The sequence below is a fragment of the Sorex araneus genome, chromosome 2 (genome assembly GCF_027595985.1).
Source record: "Sorex araneus isolate mSorAra2 chromosome 2, mSorAra2.pri, whole genome shotgun sequence".
Classification (NCBI taxonomy): Eukaryota; Metazoa; Chordata; class Mammalia; order Eulipotyphla; family Soricidae; genus Sorex; species Sorex araneus.
The window spans coordinates 258,601,184-258,625,010 of record NC_073303.1 but is presented as its reverse complement, the minus strand read 5'-3'; the positions used below and the strand labels follow the sequence as shown (position 1 = coordinate 258,625,010).

The 23,827-nt window shown below is 41.0% G+C and overlaps 1 protein-coding gene across 2 annotated transcripts in view; it reads right to left on the bottom strand.

The window, feature by feature from the left end:
• GABRB2 (gamma-aminobutyric acid type A receptor subunit beta2) overlaps positions 1–23,827 on the bottom strand; it is a 204,964-nt gene that overhangs the window by 43,080 nt on the left and 138,057 nt on the right. For both annotated transcript variants that reach the window (XM_004611462.2, XM_004611463.2), the window contains exons 6-7: positions 2,091–2,228; positions 613–765 (exon numbers count right to left, since the gene is read on the bottom strand). In XM_004611462.2, coding sequence (XP_004611519.1) covers positions 613–765; positions 2,091–2,228 — 291 coding nt within the window. The remainder of the gene's footprint in view (positions 1–612; positions 766–2,090; positions 2,229–23,827) is intronic.

Genomic DNA, 23,827 nt, shown 5'->3' with positions numbered 1-23,827 from the left:
TTGATCATTATATGACTGAGACTTAAACCTGAAAGCTTTGTAACTTTTGTCACGGTGATTCAATAAAATAAAATTTAAAAAAATAAAATAAAATTTGTGAAAAAAATAAAATAAACAAAATATTAATTAGAATCCACATTTTTTTCTGCTTATCTATGTACTACAGACATTTTCACTTTTTACTTAGGAAAAGAAAAATTGTGGAAGGGGAGGGTCTTTCCAGCGAAGGAGGCAGACCCAAGCAGAACATAGGGCAACATGACATGAGGTATGCTTCAGTATGAATATCAAACTGATGGCACTAATTTCATTACCAACAGCTAGAGAGTTGGGCAATTTTGACATGAGGGTTTTGATTCATGTTTAATTGATTTAATACTGAATCATAACACCCAAGTCTCAAAGACTGTAATGTTCTGGCCTAGCCATGCATCCCGAATTCCAGGGAAATGAATGTGCACACACACACACACAAATGTGCATGCATGCATGAGAGAGATAGATGTGTGTGTGTGTGTGTGTGTGTGTGTGTGTGTGTGTGTGTGTGTGTGGTGGGGGTGGGGTGGGGAACAATGGGTTTCCGACTCTGTGGACAGTTAGAAAATGGCCTACCTAATGCCACTCTTGCAGCAGAAGCATCATAATTAATCCAGAAAGAGACCCAGGAAAGGATAGTGATCAGGATGGAAGGCATGTAGGTCTGCAGGATAAAGTAACCGATGTTTCTCTTAAGCTTAAAGCTGAGGGACAACCTCGGATAGGAACCTGAAAAGCAAGAGGAGACCATCATCATTATCAACAGACAGGGGATTTTCCTTCCAAGTCCCTGATTAGCTTTTAAAATCTCTTCCCCGTATTCACATGCATCATTTGTTGAAGGGCACTTTCTTATGACAAAGTAGTCTGGGAACAACTGTTTTCTTTCTTTTTTTAAAAAAATTAATATGATCGGCAATGAATACATCTTGAACTCATCAATAATAAGAGAAGTCCAGTTCACCCTTGCTCAGTATTCTATACTGTATCACACAGACTTATTTTACACGACCATCATTTTCTCAATGATGGCGCCTTTAGTTGTGATGATCTGAGGAATTACTCGAAGCAGAATATGAGACATAACACAAGGCTTAAACTGAAAATCTGATAGTGCTCAGAAGAGATATTCTCTTGAATTTAAAGAAAGCTCTAGTCTAGTCTTCTTGGGCTAAAACAAGTGCTGTGGTATGAAAATAAGAATACTATATAATATCCTCAGGAATTCAGAGGACCACAAATGTAGGAAAAATTTCTGTTGATTTTTTCTTTAAGGCTAGAAGCTATTTTTTTGTTCCAAATCTTATTACTCTTACTTGACATTGTTAGCAGGGACAGAAAGTGCCTGGATCCTTAGGAGAGGATGAATCAGAACCTACAGTAATAGTAGTAGCTATTTCTGTAGTGGGAAAATCCATTTCAATAAGAAAAACGATATACTTGCAGGCATTTCGTTCACTCGCTTAATTGGGATGTAGGAAATGATTACCTTCTTGCATTTTTATGTTAAAAATGTGTGCTCAAGAAACAAAGTTCGACAACCTAAAATTCAACACAGGAAAAGTAAAGAAGGCAAAGACACTGGAGACTCAAAATCTTCATGGACTTCTAGCTCTAACTCCTGAGCTTAGGCTATGGAGAGAAACACTTCCATTTGAGAAATTCCTCCTATATTTGGACAATTTCTCTAAAATCAGAAATGTGTGGAGACTGTGACTTGGCTGTTCCCTCTATGGGCCAAAGAGTTACATCAAGCCTACAAAAACTGCAGAGAAGTTAGGGGAATGACTCTGACTTAGGCCTTCGATTTCCTTTCTGTAAACATTCTCATCCCTCTCCTTATGAATGAGACAGCTCGACCGTTTCCTGTTCTTCTAAAGTTCCTTGTGGAGAATATCTGGTTGGGTCCCAAAAAGCAGTGGGCTTGAGGGGAAGTGCAGCTTTTCAGCAAATCTAAGTCTCCAAATCCCCATCCTTTCCTGGTACCCAACCCTGTTATCTATATGTGAGACCCTTTGACAAAATGTAATGTAGACCATTTTCCTGATACAGACCTGTGGAGAAAACAACCTTCTTGGTGATCAGCTTGTAATCAACTATAGAGAACTGTGGAAGTTCAATCTTTGTTACTCCTGTTACTGCATTATCATCCCCACGCCAGTAAAACTCAATATCATCGGTTGTATATCCATCTGTGAAAGGAAGCATATACACAACACACAGAAAACACACGAACAAGAGAGAAGAACATGATTTAGAAGACAAACTACAAAATTCAGCAGCTTTAAAACATTTTAACATGTTAGGGATGTTAAACAAGCACTGCAAGTACACATTACACTCAACCCTCACAACAGTAAGGAGAGAGTATAGTTAGACCTCCACGTGGCACACCAACTCAAAATCCTGTACTCGAATTTATTGATTTTGCTTTTAAACAGCAATGAGGTCATTTGTAGGTCAATTTTTGTATTGGTTCTTCAATGCATTTGTCTGTCTCTGAGTTGTGGGTCAAGGTCGTCGGGCAGAAACTCCAGTGTTTGAAGAACAGACACTTCCTATTTCTTTGTAGCTGCTGGGCTGCTTATCTGGGCATTAAATTTTCACCTAGAAAGATTTTACATGCTAATAGAGGCAAAAGAGCCATAGGTACCACAGGTCACCTACACTTGATATGTTTGTTTAGGTTTAGATTTATTAAAAATAAGAACGGTTTGATACGACAGCAGGTAGGGTGCTTGCCTGCACTCAACCAACCTGTGTTTGATCCCCAGCTACCTAGATGAACTCCCACTCCCTGCAAGGAGTAATCTCTGAGCACAGAACCAGGATTAAGACGTCCAGGTGTGTCCCCAAAGGCCAAAGATACGTAGTTCTCCAAAGGGAATTTGTTTATGCTGGACATTCGTTTAAATATTGTCACACAACTCTGAATTATACTCTGAGGGACGACAAAAGAAAACTCATTCCTAGTCCAGTACTAAAAGCTATCAATCCTCCCATGTAAATTATTTTATTTCATACAAAAATGATTATGAAGAAATGATCATTTAAACTATTTAGTTATGATATCCAAGTTTGATTATCCAGCATATTTAAAATCTGAAAACTCAACACAAGAAAAATTAAAATAAAAATATTAAGAAAGTACATAACTATTGGCTGCTATAAAAGCGCCATGCATTTAGGAGTTATGTTCCCAATCACTCAATGGTTACTGAGCTCCCACTGTGTTTGTAAGCGCACAAAATGTAGGAACAGCACTGCATAATGAAGACATGCTTTTTGTTATAGCAGTATCTTCAGTTCACGTGACTGAGCACATATACCCTAATTAGTAAGCACAGAAGTAACTGCAATGAGTAAGTACATAGCTGATCATAATAGTACTATCCAGGAAATTATGCACTGAGTTACAGAGAACAGCATCATTTAAAAAACTCATTCACCCCTAACATTTCACTCCACATATATTTTTGTACTGGATTTAACACTTCTACGAAGGCTTGTGCCTGGATAGTGGAATTTTTACAAGTGTAGGATGGAGACAGGACAGCCCATGTTCCACCAATTACAAAAGAAATAAACTAAATAAAAAAACTTAATTTTTTTTACTTTTGGACATATTGACTGGTTGGCTTAATACTGATGACCAGAACATCAACCTCCTGATTCTTAGCTCTTATTATTTATTTATTTATTTATTTTGGTTTTTGGGTCACACCCGGCGATGCTCAGGGGTTACTCCTGGATCATGCACTCAGAAATTACTCCTGGCGGTGCTCGGGGGACCATATGGGATGCTGGGATTCGAAGCCGGGTCGGCCGCATGCAAGGCAAACACCCTACTCGCTGTGCTATTGCTCCAGCCCCGCTCTTATTATTTTAAATAAGCCATATTTTCTTTGAAAAGTCAAATCTCCAAAAGGATGAATTAATTTTCAAAGCATCACAGTGTCCTCAGTTTGGAAATCTATGTAAGCCTAAACCCAGTTTAGGCAATGTATTTTTGGGGGTGAACACCTCTCAAGTGGCGTTCCAGAGGTGATTCTTAGTCCTTCACACTGGTGTGGTTCAATGTGAGGGCCTGAGGATGCTGTGTTGTTCAGCTGGACTGTGGCTCACCCAGGGCGCCCTGGCAGTAGTATTCTAGGCTCTCTAGAGGCATGCCCCGTGGTACTCTGGGCATCATGCATCCAAGATACACACATTAACTCTGAATTTCTCCAGCCCCGAAGGCACTGGTCTTAGTTTTTCCTAAAATTCTTCAGTCCTATTTATTAATACTTGCAAATATTTATTTGATTCAGAAAGAATTTTTGGAAAAGTTGTTGAGAACTTGGACTCTCATTTCAAAACTATAGGCTGTTGGGTAATAGCTAGTTCTGTTTGGAAAGATAGCTTGCAAAGATCAGAAAATATGTTGTAATTAAATTGTGGAATTCTAACAGATAATATACCACTGACAGGTTGATTAGCATAATCTCATCAAATGACTTTTTTTTAAAGAACTGTTTATTCACATGAAATTTTGTTTAAATCAGGAACATGATTTTTATGGGGAAGTCCAGGTAGTAAGTGAATGGCAGGTAAGCAAATTTTCAGAAAAGAGATTCTCTCCCCTCATTAAAATTCTCTACCTAATGTCTGTCTGTTCCAAAGGAGGACTATCCTTTTTCTATAATTACAACTTCCAGATAACCTAATAAGAGAGAACATGAGCCCATCTAAAAACTTAATCAAATTTCTCACTGGTTCTTAGCACGGATCTCTCAGTTATAAAGTTGTTTAAAGCCAATCACACCTTTCACAAAAATCTAAAGCATCAGAATGGCAATTTGCTCCCAGAATCACACAAGATTGTTAGAACTGCATTGTCAAGTTGAATTTGTGAGATAAAAACATTAAAAAAGGCATTTATGAATCAAAAAGGCAATGATTTTCTAGGAAAACACCTGTCACGTGCAGTCATATATATTCCAAAGAAGAAAATGAGCAAAAGGCCAGCTGTCACCCTTTCCAGTAGAGGACGACAGCCTAAGCCAGGAAACTGCAGTTCTGGTCTGTAGCATACTTTACTCCTCTCTTTCCTCCGTATTTGCCATTTTGGTTGATCGTTTCATATTGTACGAAAGTGGAGGCAAAAGTACGGGGATGTCTCTGGTCATTTTGATAAAACTGATGAGACACCTAATAGTTTGACAGGCTCGTAAAAATGCCAGATTCTGGCACAGTGCTTGCTACGGAGTACCTGGCAGAGAACAGGTACTTGGAATCTGTTGTCATATTTCTACAGTAACTGTTTACCGTCCATGCATATTTGGGCAATGCTTGTTGATGGAGAGACTTGGCACTGCAAAAATATTCATCATGTTGCCTTCCATGGCTCTGGCTCTTAGTTAGACACCGGCACAGAGTTGGCATTAAATGAACACAGTCTGAGTCACTGTCACTGTCACCCCGATGCTCATTGATTTGCTCTAGCAGGCACCAGTAACGTCTCCATTGTGAGACTTGTTACTGTTTTTGGCATAGGGATACGCCACAGGGAGCTTGCCAGGCTCTGCAGTGCGGGCGAGATACTCTTGGTAGCTTGCCGGGCTCTCCCAGAGGGATAGAGGAATCGAACCTGGGCCAGTCGCTTGCAAGGCAAATGCCCTACGCTGTGCTATCGCTCCAGCCCCACAGTCTGAGTAAATTTTAGAATATATCATCAAATGATAAAAATATTCCACTGATTTTCATTATAGGTTTCAATCAATGTAATAGTTGGGCGTTAGGTATTCTTCTTCTGACCTGCTTTTTCTCATCTGTAAACTGGAATAAGAAAGCAATAGTTTACTTTAGAGTTGCTATGCAAGAAAAATAAGACTTACTTGCAAAACAAAATAAAACATAGTAGGTAACTCTATTAAAAAGCGAGGTAATATTTTCATTTTAAATGACATTTAAATGAACAAATAAAAGAACTTCCACTTAGGTTGCCTCTCACTTAGCTGCTCTTTCTTGAATAGGTGTAAGCATAGAAACAACGACAAATATAGCAGGTGAACAACAGAACCCTGAAGTGTTTGGAAACTGGCAAGATACTTATTATTTCAACATTTGAGATGTTGAACTCCAACACAATGGGAGCAGTCTGTTTTATATATTTCTTGGCTCCTGCTAGTCTTATAGAAATCAGTAAAAAAAACTGCCTCAAGCATAGAAGCTGGGCTGGCCTGCTGTACTGCTACTTTCGTCCCCTCAATATATATTTCTAATGCATAAAAAAACGCTCAATTTTCCTGACTTCAATCTGTGGTAACACAGTACAAAATGCTGCATACAGAAAGCAAATATGTGCTCTTACACCACTAAGTTCTGAAGATCAACAACCAACACTTTAAATGGTCAAGTTCAAAAAGCAGTTTTTATACATTGTGCAGTATTCGTTTACAGCAGGCCTAGTTTTTCTCCTTTTTCTTTGAATCTTCTCTGAGGAATATTTAGTCATCTCTCAAGTGATTAAAAATAAAGGAAAACATATGCAAATGTTTCTGACCCAACTTTTACGGCTTTCATAATAATGAGTGAAAATAATTAGGTATCTTCTAGGAAGACATAAGCAGTAGGAGATGCACCAGAGGTCCTCATTAAATGTCTTGAAAATTAAATTCATCTTTTATATTTTATTCATGGCAATCCAGAAACTAATAAAATTATATTACACGATAAACATAATCCTCATAAATTAAGATATCCAGGAATAAAACAAAATAAAGACTTATTGGAATTTACCAGGAAGAATTAGAACTGTATGAAATGTCACCAAAGATACTGATTAGAAAGCAAAATATGTAAATTTGTAAATTTATGTAAGAAATGAATGATTCACCTGGTCTCTTCTAAATATTGGTACAAACATGCGCTATACATTATCTACAAAGCCAAAAGCACTTAAATTGCAGCAAATATGTTTACTATTAATAATAAACTTGCTCAATTCTCATGTTTTTGAGAAGTCTCTACCAACACTTTTCCATCGTGGGTGAACTGGACGACAGCTCCATCATTAGTGGATGAAGGTTCCTTTCAACCTCTGTCCCTACCAGCCCTGTTTGTTTCAGATCTTTCCTCTTTCTGGATTTTGGGCCTCACTTACTGGTGCCCAGGGATTCTTCTTGTCTCTGAGCTCAAGGGGTTACTCCTGGTGGTGGTCAGGGAGTCATATATGGTGCTGGGACCAAACCCGGGTCAGCCATATGCAAGGTGATTCTCTTTGGAGCCCACAATTTACAAGAACTATTTTTAACCTTCATGTGTACATCATAGCACACTAAGAGTTTTTAATTGAACACCTCTGTGTAAACACAGCACAGTTAACCCCCACTAACATTTTAACTTTAATAGCTGCTCTCAGTTTGTATGTAACTACTAGTAAAACTTAATTTACGTTCTGGGAAGCACAAATCCTGTGCTATGACTCATGGATAATGTTCCATAGTCAATAATCATGGGAGTCAACACACATTCTTATCTCTTCATGTAGTTACAGAACATTAAACACAATAAAGTTTAGAAACTCGACTCCATTTTCCTTATCCTGTCACTTCCCAAACCGCTTGAACAGATATACTTAAAAACTAAGGATATAAATATAGCAAGTCAGGTGTAATGATTTCATAAAACGTGAAGTAATGGTCACCTTTTAGGGCACTTTCATTATGTTCCCCACAAGGCCAGGTGAGTAGTCGAGAAGGCACACAATCCTTTAGAACCTTTTTTTTCTTTAATGGATCAGACATTTTTCTTTCCTCCAAAAACTTCCAGCAGAGAAGAAAAGCCATAGCAATGGAAACAGAGATCAAATTGCCTTTTAAGGGAGCAACACAGACACAGATTTGCAGGACACAGTAAGAAGGCGAGCACTCTTTTGCTGCCTAAGTCAGTGACTGCAATTAGAAGTCTCAGAGGCCACGATTAGAATGAACTCCACTCCACGCAGGCACCTGTGTGCTGTGCAAAGGTGCTAGCTAGAGCACTGTTAATGGCAATGAGAGCTACTGAGATTTTTTATGAGGAAAGAATCAGAGGGAGAGAAACACAGACTTGTCGGTCACAGTTTTCTAAAGTCAGCAGTGAAAGTGTTCCAGAGACACCATGAGCGACTGCCAACTCCTTAACTGCATCTCATTTTTCCCTCTGCTCTTTAGAGGGACTTGTCCACACCAATGATTTATTGGCCAATCATTTCTAGACTTCAAGCAGCTCAAAATAATTGACCTCGGGTGGGTCAGATTTGATTACCTAGTTGCCTCTTGGTTGGACACCATCAGGTTACGGCCAAGCATTCATCCTACATCACAATGAGTATTTTAATGTATTATCATTTTCAAATCCAAATCTTATGATGTATGAGAACAGAAAATCAATCAGAATCAAGTAAATTCTCAAAATTTGTACTTTAAAGCTAACTTTTCTGCACTCAGAGCAAAACTCTATTTGTTGATCAAGTCATTTCTGAATTATTTTTTTCTCAACAGACACAGACTCAGGACTTATATTTTAAGCATATTATTATAGTTTGGAGAGCTGAAATAATTAAAAATCTAATTACAAAAATAATTAAAAATAATAACTGGAGCCCCCTGCCCGCCGCGGCTCGGGGCTTCTCCTGAAGCCCCTGCCTGGCACCTGTCCGCCGCCGCCGTCGGATCCTGACCAATCTCCATCCTGCAGGTAAACAGGCAATCCCTTGGAGAGCCTGCCTCAGCGCGGAGAAGCCCCCTCCCCGCCCCCTGCCCGCCGCGGCTCGGGGCTTCTCCTGAAGCCCCTGCCTGGCACCTGTCCGCCGCCGCCGTCGGATCCTGACCAATCCCCACTCTGCTGCTTAGGGGCGTGTCCTCATCTCAGGGGGCGTGGCCTAAAAAGTGGGCGTGGCTTCTTTCCGGAGCGGCGGCCGCTAACGCGTCCGCAGTTATTCTTAGCTACCTCAGCTCAATCCGTACTGTGTATTCCTTTGAAAACTCACTTTTGCGATCTCAAACATTTACGCAAAATACCCATTAGCTTAGGCTGACACTATAAAAGCTATCAGTGAATAAGGGAAGTTTAGCACAATCGGAGCCCCTTCTTCCCACAAAAGGAAGAGGAATAAAGAACTACAAGGTTCCAACTCTGCACTTCCGTGACAATATGAAGAAACAGCGAAAATCCCCTCCACCAAGAGAGGGAGAAGAAAAGATACTAGAAACCTCAAAACAGTCTCCCAACATCTACGACCTCTCAGATAAACAATTCAGAGAGGAAATATGGAGGAGAGTCGACCTACTCCAAGCAACTATGGAACACACATCCAATAAATTAAGGGAGGAGATGAATCAAGCGCTGGAACGCTCTACCAAGAAAATACAGGAAGAAATGAGAGCAGAAATGAGAGCAGAAATTTCAAACCTTCGAACCGAAGTCTCACAAATAAAGCAATCGGTAGATGAAATAAAAATATCACTAGATGCCCTCAACAGCAGAATGACTACAGCCGAAGACAGAATCAGCGAGCTTGAGGATGAGCTGCAGAAAGCTTACAGACAGCAACAAATCATGGCCAAAGACCTCAAAATGGCTATAGAGCGAATCAGAGCCCTGGGGGATGACTTCAAGAGGAACAACATAAGAATCATTGGAGTACCAGAACCACAGGGAAGTAACCCCAATGAAAAAAACATAGTCAAAGACATCATCGCTAAGAAATTCCCAGAGCTGGAGAAGGCAGGCGTCCAGATACAAGAAGTCCGAAGAGTGCCAGCAAAAAGAGACCCAAATAAAAAGACTCCAAGGCATATCATAGTCAGAATGGCGGATGCTGTAGATAGAGACACAATTCTACAAGTAGCAAGGTCAAAGAGGGAAATCACATACAAAGGAACACCCCTCAGATTTACGGCCGATCTGTCAGAAGAAACCCTCCGAGCCCGAAGACAATGGTGGGACATAGTGAAAAAACTCAACGAAATGAATGCCTCACCAAGAATACTTTATCCGGCTAAACTCTCACTCAAACTCGAAGGAACCATACACTACTTCTCGGATAAACAACAGCTCAGGTCCTTCATAGACTCAAAACCAATCTTGAAAGAAGGTCTAAAGGGGCTACTGTAAGGCAAGGAGGAGCCCCATAAGAACAACAAATCCCACAGAAAGATGACACAAAACCACATCACAATAATCTCTCTCAATGTCAATGGCCTAAATGCACCTATCAAGAGACACAGAGTAGCTAAATGGATCCGGAAATTAAACCCAACATTCTGTTGCCTGCAAGAAACACACCTGAACAAACAGAGTAAACATAGACTCAAAGTCAAAGGATGGAAAACAATCCTCCAAGCAAACAACCCCCTTAAAAAAGCTGGAGTGGCCATCCTGGTATCCGACAACATAGATTTCAGGATGAAAAAGATCAAAAGGGACAGCGAAGGTCATTTTCTGTTTATCAAGGGATATGTACAACAGGAAGAAATCACACTCTTAAACGTATATGCTCCTAACGAACGACCGGCTAAATATTTAAAACAACTCCTAACAGACTTCAAAGAGGACATCACTAACAGCACAATTGTAGTCGGAGACTTCAATACGGCCTTATCACCTCTAGATAGATCCACAAGAACAAAACTCAACAAGGAAACACTGACCCTGAATGAAGAAATTGAAGAGAGAGGCCTAATAGACCTATACAGGGCCTTACACCCCAAAAAGAAAGAATACACATTCTTTTCCAGTGCACATGGAACATTTTCAAAAATAGACCATGTACTGGCCCCTAGAACATACCTCAATCGAATCGGAAAAATAGAAATTGTATCAACCATCTTTTCAGACCACGATGCGCTGAAGATAGAAGCTAACCACCCACAAATACGGAAAATCAAATCAAACACCTGGAAATTAAACAATTCCATGTTGAACAATGAGTGGGTCAAGAAGGAAATCAAGGAAGAAATCAAAAGATACTTAGAAACAAATGAGAATGAAGACACGAGCTACCAAAACCTATGGGACGCAGCTAAAGCCGTGTTAAGGGGAAAATTTATAGCTCTCCAAGCATTCCTCAGGAAGGAAGAAAGGACCCACATAGATAGCTTGACTTTACAACTCAAGACCCTAGAAAAGGACCAGAAAAAGGACCCCAAACCAGACCGAAGGAAAGAAATAATAAAAATTAGAGCAGAAATTAATGACATCGAAACCAAAAAAACAATCCGAAAGATCAATGAAACAAAGAGTTGGTTCTTTGAGAAAATAAATAAGATTGATAAACCGCTAGCAAGTCTCACAAAGAAAGAAAGAGAGAAAACTCTAATAAATCGAATCAGAAATGAAAAGGGGGACATCATAACAGAAACCAGTGAGATTCAAAAGATCATTAGAGACTACTTTGAAAGTCTTTACGCCACAAAAAAGGAGAACCTAAAAGAAATGGATGGATTCCTTGATTCCTACAATCTCCCAAGACTGAAGAAAGAAGACCTGGAATACCTGAATAGACCCTTCAATGTTAAGGAAATTGAAACGGTAATCAAAAACCTCCCCAAAAACAAAAGCCCAGGCCCAGATGGTTTCACTGGCGAATTCTTCCAAACATTTAAAGAAGACCTATTGCCTGTTTTCCTCAAACTTTTCCAGGAAATTGAAAAAACAGGAACTCTCCCAAACAGTTTCTATGAAGCACATATCTCCCTAATACCAAAAGCAAACAAAGACACCACTAAGAAAGAAAATTACAGACCAATTTCCCTGATGAACACCGATGCGAAGATCCTCAACAAAATACTAGCAAATAGGATCCAACAACTCATCAAAAAGATCATACACCACGACCAAGTGGGATTCATCCCAGGGATGCAAGGATGGTTTAACATTCGGAAATCAATCAACATAATCCAGCATATCAACAAAAGGAAAGATAAAAACCATATGATCATATCAATAGATGCAGAGAAAGCATTTGACAAGATCCAACATCCTTTCATGATGAAAACCCTTGCCAAAATGGGGTTTGGAGGAACTTTCCTCAAGATAGTCGAAGCCATCTATCACAAGCCTACGGCAAGCATTATCCTCAACGGGGAAAAACTAAGGGCCTTTCCTCTGAGATCAGGCACAAGACAAGGATGCCCACTCTCACCACTCCTCTTCAATATAGTACTGGAAGTACTTGCGATAGCTATTAGAAAAGAAAAAGAGATTAAGGGCATCCAGATAGGAAGGGAAGAAATCAAACTCTCACTATTTGCAGACGACATGATACTATATCTAGAGAAGCCTAAAACCTCTACTAAGAAACTCTTAGAAACAATAGACTTATACAGTAAAGTTGCAGGCTACAAAATCAATACCCAAAAATCCATGGCCTTCATATATGCAAACAATGAGGCAGAGGAAAGGGACATGAAAAAAGCAATCCCATTCACAATCGTGCCCCAGAAAATCAGGTACCTCGGAATCAGCTTAACCAAGGAAGTAAAAGACCTTTACAAAGAAAACTACATAACGCTACTCCATGAAATCAAAGAGGACATGAGGAAATGGAAACATATACCCTGCTCGTGGATAGGGAGAATCAATGTTGTCAAAATGGCAATACTCCCTAAAGCATTATACAGATTCAATGCGATCCCTATAAGTATACCCATGACATTCTTCAAAGAAATGGATCAAGCAATCCTAAAATTCATATGGAATAACAAACGTCCAAAGATAGCTAAAACAATTCTTGGGAAAAAGATGATGGGAGGCATCACCATCCCCAACCTCAAACTTTACTACAAAGCAGTAACAATTAAAACAGCATGGTACTGGAACAAAGGCAGAGCCGTAGACCAATGGAACAGGGTGGAATATCCCTACACACAACCCCAAATGTATGACCATCTAATCTTTGATAAGGGAGCAAGAGAAGTGAAGTGGAGCAAGGAAAGCCTCTTTAACAAATGGTGCTGGCACAACTGGACAACCACATGCAAAAAAATGGGTTTAGACCTTGACCTGACACCATGCACAAAAGTCAGATCAAAATGGATTAAAGACCTCAACATTAGACCACAAACCATAAGGTACATTGAAGACAAGGTCGGCGAAACCCTCCACGATATTGAAGATAAGGGTATCTTCAAAGGTGACACGGAACTAAGCAATCTAGTAAAAACAGAGATCAACAAATGGGACTACATTAAACTAAAAAGCTTCTGCACCGCAAGAGATACAGTGACCAGAATACAAAGACTATCCACAGAATGGGAAAGGATATTTACACAATACCCATCAGATAAGGGGTTGATATCAATGGTATATAAAGCACTGGTTGAGCTCTACAAGAAGAAAACATCCAACCCCATCAAAAAATGGGGCAAAGAAATGAACAGAAACTTTACCAAGGAAGAAATACGAATGGCCAAAAGGCACATGAAAAAGTGCTCTACATCACTAATCATCAGAGAGATGCAGATCAAAACAACCATGAGATACCACCTCACACCACAGAGACTAGCACACATCCAAAAGAACAAAAGCAACCGCTGTTGGAGAGGATGTGGGGAGAAAGGGACCCTTCTTCACTGCTGGTGGGAATGCCGACTGGTTCAGCCCTTCTGGAAAACAATTTGGACGACTCTCAAAAAATTAGATATTGAATTCCCATTTGACCCAGCAATACCACTGCTGGGAATATATCCCAGAGAATCAAAAAAGTTCAATCGAAACAACATCTGCACATGTATGTTCATCGCAGCACTGTTTACAATAGCCAGAATCTGGAAAAAACCCGAATGCCCCAGAATGGATGACTGGTTGAGGAAACTTTGGTACATCTATACAATGGAATACTATGCAGCTGTTAGAAAAAAGGAGGTCAAGAATTTTGTAGTCAAGTGGATGGGCATGAAAAGTTTCATGCTGAGTGAAATGAGTCAGAAAGAGAGAGACAGACATAGAAAGATTGCACTCATCTATGGTATATAGAATAACAGAGTGGGAGACTAACACCCAAGAACTGTAGAAATAAGTACCAGGAGGTTGACTCCATGGCTTCGAGGCTGGCCTCACGTTCCGGGGAAAGGTCAACTCAGAGAAGCGATCACCAACTACATTGCAGTCGAAGGCCATGTGGGGGAAGGGAGTTGCGGGCTGAATGAGGGCTAGAGACTGAGCACAGCGGCCACTCAACACCTTTATTGCAAACCACAACAGCTAATTAGAGAGAGAAAACAGAAGGGAATGCCTTGCCACAGTGGCAGGGTGGGGTGGGGGGGAGATGGGATTGGGGAGGGTGGGAGGGACACTGGGTTTACGGGTGGTGGAGAATGGGCACTGGTGAAGGGATGGGTTCCAAACTTTGTATGAGGGAAGTATAAGCACAAAAGTGTATAAATCTGTAACTGTACCCTCACGGTGATTCTCTAATTAAAAATAAATAAATTAAAAAAAAAAAAAAAATAATAACTGGAAAAGTCACCATGCAACCATATCACAGCTCCCATTTCAAGAGCCCTCATGTATCAAATGCTTATCTCAACTCTTTCTATGGCTCCATCTCAACGAAGATATCAAAGCCTGGGTTACGATGATCAAGATTGTCCCCTTAACCCAATCCCCTGTTTGTTCCTCACGCATGAGCTCTAAGTCTGAAAGTAACAGAGAAACCACAGAATTCAAGGACAGGCTAGTGTTTCTCCATTTCAATATACATAGAAATCTGGAAATTAAAAAAAAAAGTAAAGTGATTAAATGGCCAACTCTGACCTAGCATGAAGAGCTTAAAGTTTTGTTGTTCTAATTAAATTCCAGGAAGTGCCAAGACTTTACTAACAGACCCCTTCAGGTGCTGAGGGAGTAGGGATTTTAAAAAGTACCAAAATGATGCATCTTGGCATAGGAGCCTGACCAGGCGTCTCTCCTCTCAGACCAATCTGTGAAAGGCCAATGTCTCTACTGAACAGCCCCTTTACTTGTTCTTTTATTAAGATATCTCCTGGAGATCTGCCTCTCTGAAAATAAATGAGGTGTTACTAAGGCTGTCTCTACCCATCTGGTTTGATCAATTGAACAATAGTCAAAACCAGCAGAGAATCAGAACATGGCATAGGGTTGCAGAGTTCTCTGCAAATTCTGGATTTACATCAATTTTATTTGCATATTTATTGTGGGACTAAAGTGTTCCACTCTGTCTTAGATCCCTTTATATTTATTCATATTCCTCAACTAGTCAAAAACCCTTTCCTTGTCCTTCTAAACTACTGTCACTATTTATTTCTAAGCAAGTTACTGGTCTTTTTTGATTGTTTTGAAAATCTCCTTTATTGTGCTCCAGTTGATAAAATAATTCAACTTACTAAATGGACCAAATTAGTAATAACTTTATATCACTATAGTGGAATGATAGTACAGCGGGTAGGGCATTTGCCTTGCACACAGCCGACCCGGGTTCGATTCCTCTGCCCATCTCAGAGAGCCCGGCAAGCTACTGAGACTATCTCGCTCGAATGGCAGAGCCTGGCAAGCCATCTGTGGCGTATTCCATATGCCAAAAACAGAAACAACAAGTCTCACAATGAGATGTTACTGATGCCTGCTCGAGCAAATCGATGAGCAACGGGATGATAGTGACAGTGATATCAATATTTAAAAACTACTGTTAAATATTTTCATAAGTATTTGCAAGACATTTAGGGTAGTGTTCCCCAAATAGTGCTCAAAAGTCCCTCCTGTTGATCTGAGTCCGATTGAGTCAACAATTCAACGCTAGAATGAAAGTGTATGGTGCATACATGGTTCATGTAAATTTAATCATAGTTCATCACTTCAACTACGATAATTTTTCTAACCAAAATTACTTTGTAGATGCAGGTCTTTTTAAAAAGAAATAAAACTAGAGGAAACTTCTTGAAGGCCTTCCCAGTAGGTACAGAACTAAATGTAAATTCTTCAGCCAAGTATTCAAGACTCCATCATGGGTCATGGGTCCACATTCTCCAATGCCACCTCATCTTACTCCATGTTTCTCTGTTTTTGTGCCACACCTGACAGTGCTCAGGGATTCTCACTTAGTGCTCACTGGCACTGTACTTTGTGCTCACTTCTGGCAGTGCCGAGGGAATACAAGTGGTAGTGGGGATCAAACCAGTCGGCCATGTGCAAAACAAGCACCATAATCCTGTACTATTTCTCTGCACCCTCTGTCCTCTTCTTTTGGTTCTTGTTTTGTTTTGTTTTTGGACCATACAAAGGTGCTCAAGGTTAATGCTGGCTCTGGTGCTCAGGAATCATCCCTGGCCATGCTGGCGCTGATAGTGTGTCAGGGACCAAGGCTGGCCCAGCTGTGTGCCAGGTAAGCACCCTGCATGCTGAGCTATCTCTCTGCTTGCTCCTTCCTCGACTTATCTCTACTCAGCCTCAGAAATCATCTGACAGTTGGGACCTTCAGTCCAGTCATTTAAGTTTCTAGAAATTATTTTTTTCATCTCCTATGTCGTTTCTGTACATGTTAAGATTCCATTTTAACTTCCACCTTTCCCAAGACACTGTCTCATTTCCTGCCAGCTGATATCCTTCTCTTCTTCCCTGATCCTTCTCTCCATACTTCCCTAGAACTCTGCTTGAATTCAGCCTCATGCACTTCTCAAGTCAGTTCTGCATCTGGGGATTGTACATATGTTGGTCTCGACACAAAATGACCCTGAATGTGAGAACGCAGGTTCAAGACTTCTCCACACCCCTTCTCATCCTCAGTACATGTCTTATCTGAGGGAGTTATTACTCACATAACTCATCAACATCATTACACTTTACTTGGTGTTAAGACCCCTCCAGTGAGAGAGCAGTGACGAGAAGATACTATAGTAGAGATGCAAGGAGGGGGACTGTAATCCAGGGCATCTTAGTGGCTTAGGATGTAGGATCTCCATGCACCAGCTCTGGAGTCATTACAAGAAAATGGTGTCAGCCTATCAAAGATGCTCTGAAGTTGAAATAAAGCCCCTTCTGCAAAAATAAGTGTCCTGATATTAAACAACAAAGCAATAGATAAATGGATAGGGCCATTATTAGAGGAGTAACAGTATCCTGGAAGTCGATGCAGTCCTCTGTAATGACTTTCTCTCAGCTGATAGACTTTTGAAACCAGTTTGCCACAGTAGCCCCCAGAGACAGCAAATACCTATAACCCAAATGGAATATTGCTCCCTAATGATATGGGAATATGGTTACAAGAAAGTCAGTTAACTCAAGAGTGATAATGGAAGAGTTTTAAAGGACAATTTAGCTATCCAGGAGACAAGCACAGCTGGGTCATAAAATACCATCCACTGTGATCTCACCCATCTGCTTCTAAGAACTGGCGTCAAAGGAAGCAGTAGCCTTTTGCTTACCGAAGGTACTGGAAATAGTCTTGGACTTTGTCTCTTTTTTTTTAATTGAATTACTGTGAGATACAGTTACAAAGCTTTCATGTTTAAGTTTCAATCATACAATGGTCTCTCTGCCTTAATACAGTATCTTTCATGCATCTTCACTGGAATGAGACAGCTAATGGGTGGCATATTAAAGGAGGGGCAGGATATTAATGAAAAGGAGTTTTGTGGTTTGGTCTGCGGTGTGGACTAATGGAATGTGTCTTGATGACTAAGAAAGAAAAATTTCAGTGGGCCAGAGATATAGGACAGCAGGGAAGGTCTGGCATAGGGTAGATCCTGGTCTGATCCCTCCACATCTGGTCCCTTGAGCCTCGCCAAGAGTCATCCCTGATCACAGAGCCAGGAGTAAGATCTAAGCACAGCCAACCTCTATTCCCCACCCCCGCCCCCAATATTCATACCATCCTTATTCCATGAGACTCCTAACTTAGGCTTGCATAATCTAGGCACACTCAATACCTGTAACTGAAATGATCTGGTCAAGAATTCATCTCTAATAATCAGCTGGAAATTCTTGAACCCATTGCACTCACTCTTCATGAGAACACTGACCTGGAGTGAAGGGTGAAACTGTTTGGTGTAAGGGTTTGTGGGAAGAGCAGGAGAAAGAGCCTGGAGCTGGTGGCGGACATGCTGCTTCTGCAGAAAATGGCACGGTTACACGTACAGGAGCTATCCTGTCTGGCCGACTCTAAGAGAGTCTTAAGCCGATCTAACATAGAGGATTTAAAAAGAAAAATCTCCACCAGCTAACATCCTTAAAGGTATTTCCGGTATGAAACCGAGTGCCATACCAGTATTATTTCATTGAATCTATTGAGGTGGGGATGATCCCTGTGTAACAGGTGAAGAAATTGCCCGAGTGCCAGAAGTGGAGAATGAACAGCCATATTTTTATTTATCCTGGAAGGACACAGTAATAATAACAAGTCTCCTTGTATCTCTTCGAAGCATGCCCCTTTGCCACATGTCTTAGCATCTCCTCCCCAGAAGACATAAGAGTATTTATTTGCCTCTTCCACTTTGAATCCAACCTGCATGTTTTCCTTGCTTTATTCAAGAAGGTTGGACTGGAGTGATATAGCCCAGAGGGTAGGGCGTTTGCCTTGCACATGGCCAACCTGGGTTCGATTCCTCTGTTCCTCTTGTACAGCCCGGCAAGCTACTGAGAGTATCCCGCCCACACAGCGGAGCCTGGCAAGCTACTCTGGCAAGCTACTCGTGGCGTATTTGATATGCCAAAAACAGTAACAACAATCACAATGCAGATGTTACTGGTGCCTGCTTGAGCAAATCGATGAACAACGGGATGACAGTGCTACAATTCAAGAAGGTTGAGCCTGTCTAGAAATCCAGCTCCTGGAGGCTTGAGAGCTCCCCACTCTCCAGCCCCGACTCTTTTCTGGAATCTTGCCACTGCCATGTGAACGGGCCTTGCGAGCCTGTGGATCTCATCAGCCTCATCAGCCGGCCACCACGCCAGGGTGGTCAAGCAACCCTGAGCTTGCCCACAGGAGGGCCACACAGGTGTGTGTGAGGCTGGCTCATCCTCCTGAATTATATCACATGGTTTTAATCCCTTAGGCTTGGGGATAGAATGTTAAGTAGCAAGAGTGAATGGAGAGTACTAGGATTAATAAAAAACAAAAAACCAAAAACATTCCTTCCACTGGAATCCAGGATAACACTCATGATCAAAGCGGGCACTGTTTCGAAGACTCTCCAGCTGGTTTTATGAGTATTATGGGCTGAGCCATATGGCACAAGTCACATCAGGAGGCTTGCTCAAGTTCTTGTTCTGGTTCTGCTATAGTACAAGCTATAGAACTTTGGGTAGATCATAGATCTCAGTTTCTATAGTTGATAAATAAAGACGTAGTAACAGGAATCATCAAATTTCTGGTATCAGAACATCTTTACACCTGAAAACTTACTGAAGACTTCCAAAATCTTTTTATTTGGGCTATATCTATTGTTAACAAAACCATATTAAGAATCAGAACTGAGTCTCTTAAACATTTCCTAATTTATTTAAAATAATAATGCCCCTATTCCATGTTAATATTTTAATGAATAATATCTTCAAAGTTCAAACAGAAAATACTGAGATTAGTAGCACTGTTTCATATTTATTTAAATCTTTAATGTCTGGTTTCATAGGAAACAGATGAATTCTCATGTGCTTTTGCTTTCAATGGTTGTGTAGGTGGTCTCATGTAGTCGCTGTAGAGCATCACTGTGCAGTGTGGAAGAAAAAGAGTGGAAAGGCAAATAAAGCTTCCGGCTTCTTCTCAACACCTCTGAGAACTCCCACCCCCACCCTGAGATCTTGAAGCACACTTTTGGCATTCCTGTTCTAGAAGATCTCTAATCAAAAATTCTGCCACAGAAGGAGAAGTCTACACAATTCATTTTAATTTGTATGATAAAGAGTTACTCCAAACTAGCAACTGTTTCTTCTAGTAGGAACAAAAATAATTTACTTTTAAATAGCCAGAAACTTTTATAGGTTAATTTATTCCATAAACTAAGTTAAACACACAGTAATGTTTGAACTTCTAAAAGTTAAATGCAAATCATTTAGTTCTTCTTTAGTGAAGCAGGAATTTTTATAACAAGATGAATCAAGTGAGTTTATATACAATTGAAGTGACTGTCCATATCAGACCACCTATAGGAAGATGTATGCATGTGAATTAAGCGACTCCAACTTTGTTGGCCCCTAATGCCTAGATAAGTTCACATAAGCAAGACCCTTACAGTGATTTCAGTAGTCTAGGTCAAGCGATTAACACTTAGGACTTCTATACACAACAAAACATTTCCATCTTGAAAAATATAAGCTTGTAGAAAACAGCTCAAGTAAAGCCTAAAGCTTGGGTCAATGTTTATGCGAATCTGTTCTTTTCTAAAGTATTGATTAGATTCATGACCTAAGAAAACCAATCATTCCTTAAGTAGAAATTTCTTTTTCTTTTTGCTTTGGGGCTAAATAACCCTTTGTGATGCTCAGGGATTACTCCTGGTTCTGTGCTAGGAATTACTTCTGGAGTGCTCAGGAGACAATATGGCATATCGGGAATTGAACCTGGGTCAGCCACATGCAAGACTGTAATATCACTTAAACCCTAGAAGTTTCACCTGCTGTAATATCACTCCAGCCCCAGAAATTTCTTCCTTAATTTTGACACTAAAGACGAACCAGTGGACAGGGGATAGACACTAAAAGCTTAATAATCATCATGGTAAGTCAAACTCAGTCAACAAAGTGTAGCTTTTTTTTAGAAGGAATAAATTAAACATAAAAGGAATGTATGATTCCTTTTATTCAAGGTGAGAAGATAGCCATATAGTGGTGACAGTAAAGAAATGTCCACCAAGACTTGCATTCTTACCTGCAAACAGTGTTGTTTATTTCCCCTCCCCTGCAAATGGGCTGAGGTTAAGTGAGGGCTAAGAGTCTGTCTGGAATCAAAACCAGGAGAGGCTCATTAGAATGTCTGTCAGAAATGAAAGGTCATGACTGGGATAGGGAAATAAGAAACTCAAGGAAGTCAATTTGCAGAGAGAGAACAATGAAGCGCAGGTACCACTGGAAATGATACTTGGGAAAAAGTGATGGAGATTGACAGAGATACCTCTGGATCCCCCAGTCTGGCTGGGATCTCCGTTCCCAGAGAATTCTGGATGTTTGTCATTTGTGACAGTCACAAAGGACTTTTCACTCCCTCTTCTGGGAAGTCTCTCAGATGGCCTGCTCGTGTCTTACTCAATACCTTGTGACTGAATACCTACTGTTTGTGTTCAGCTCATCTGCTACACTCGTCTTACTTATTTTATCATTTTTACTTAATTAAAGAACCATGATTATAAAGTTATCGATACTTGTGTTTTAGGCATATAATAGTTCGGCATCAACCCCACCTTCAGTGTTCCTTCCCATATATATATATCCCCTCCCCTGCCAACCCCACTGCATCTCCCAGGGTACCCAGATCTTAGAAAAAGATAAGAACCTCTTTCCTCTCTAAGATTACACTCTGGTTGGAGGTAGGCAGATAACAGGCACAGCAAAGAGGTCTCTTATATTAGAATGCCCCATGCTGTGTACGTGCTATGGACAAGTACTGTAGAAAGAGATACTCCTCACATTGAAGGGTGTCCAGACGACACTGAAAAGGTAATTTTATAAGGGGGTGATCAGTCCAGTCTCATAGGAAAGCTGACATGAGCAAAGATTTAAAACTGATGAAGGATTCAGCTCAGTTTCTCTAAGGAAGGACATTTGTAAATTCTGAACAGACAGAGCACAGACCCAAAGTTGATGTGATATTCTTTGTACCAAAAGGACAGTGAGAAATTCAGTGTGACTGGAAGAGAATGAACAATGATGAGAATTAGTAGATAAGATGAGAGGCACAGGTGATGTGGAACTCTATAGGGCATGCTGCAGGGCTCTGGGCAGACTCACGACATCTTTGGAATATATTTACTAATAGGATTATTCCAGCATCTCCACTGAGGATGTTTATGAGTCAGGTGATAAAGTTAGGAGACGGAGAATCAGAATATACTTATAGAATTCCATAGAAGAGATAACTATTTGGAGGCAATCAGCATGTTGATAACTTTTAAAGACTAAAGAAGTGAATGCAGATTAGGAAGAAATGAAAGTGTTGCATATTTATGAACTCTATTATGAATTCAAGCTGCAGGAGAAAGTGCAAAGGAGATGAAGAACGCTAGAGGAGGGTAAGGAGGAAAGACAGAGAGTGAGAGTGGAGTCAAGGGAGGAGAAGGCACTAAGGAGAAGGGAGCAGTTAACGCTGGGACCCAGGCCTGCTGAAGCAGACGAAGTGACGGATGCCCGTCAGAGTTAAAAAGGGAAGGTCACAGACTGCCAAAGACTGAGCTCTCGTGGGCCGGTGGGAGGTACAAGCACATTGGAGGGGCCTTAGGATACAACACAACGAAAGGCACCAGAGGACTTTGGTTACAAAGGGGATCATAGAAGGGGTTTAGCAGCTCTCGGGGTTCACTGGCTAGAGGAAGGGTTTGTTCGGTTTAATGCTGGAAGCAACAGCACATTTGTCATATGCATGAAAATGGGAAGCAGAGAAGGAGAAATTGAAGATGGAGGAAAGAGAAGGCGAACTGCTCGAGTGGGCATGCTGAAACAATTATATTTAGGCAGCAGCATGTAACGCTGGGGCCAGGCAGTGTGCGGGGGCGCCTGGCGGTAGGCGGGGAGGTGGGAGCATTCTAGCTCTCTGAGGATGACTCAGATTTCCTAGTGCGAGGAAGCAAGATCCTTGGCCCAGAGGGAGGATGAAAGGTGGTGTGGAGAAAGTCAGAAGAGTGGGGAGAAGGCAGGCAGTAGTCGGGATGGAGTGAGGGTGCGTGGAGCGGGCGGATGAAGACCAGGGTTATGACAGAGCGGCAGGAAGTGCCCAGTTTGTGGTCACGGCGGGAGAGAGGAGCTTCAGTTCTGTAACTGAGATAGTTGAAGTGGGCTTTTGTTTCGTATCAAAAAAAGCTTCGGCTAGAATATAAAATTACATGGAAACTTTAGCCTCCTGGAAAAATCTGTGGGTGGCAACTTTTTATTTGGATGTTTTAGTAAGGAAAATCTAGGACACCATTATGTGTTACTCTCTTATTTTTGCATGCAAAGAGGGGTGAGAGGAAGAACACAATTCTTCTGAGCAATTCTCAGCCTACTTGGTCCAAACTGCTAAGGATCAACAGTTGTGTGCACTAAATTACACACACACACACACACACACACACACACGCACACACACACACACATACCACATATATGTATATATTCAAAACTCAAAACTTTGGGAAAAATTTGCTATCATGCCTTCCCAATGTTATTTCAGCTCACTTTTATGTAGTGCTGGCAATATCATATGTAGGATTAGGGCCTCTGCAGAACCAGGAGTAAGGCCTGGGTGCTGCCAGGTGTGGCACAGTGATCCACCCCCAAGAAAACAAAACACTATACTGTCCCATGGGAGAGCCACTCAGAATTCACACAGTCTGACTTCATGGCCAGACTTCATTAGAAGCACCACCCTGTCTTAATAGCCGAGCCAGGCATTCTCACACACATTAGACGGTCCTATGGCCCAAATCCTACGGCCACATTCTGTGGGTGAAGTAGAACGAGGGGTTACATTCTTTTCTCCAGTGAGCTGGTCAGTAGGAGAGCCCAGATTTTATCATCTGCTCACTAGCTCCTAAGTGTTTCCTCATTCAGTGAGCTGCACTCACTCACTCACTGTTCAAGGTAAAAGCTCACGAAGAACTTCGGTACCCCTGTAATAAAGATG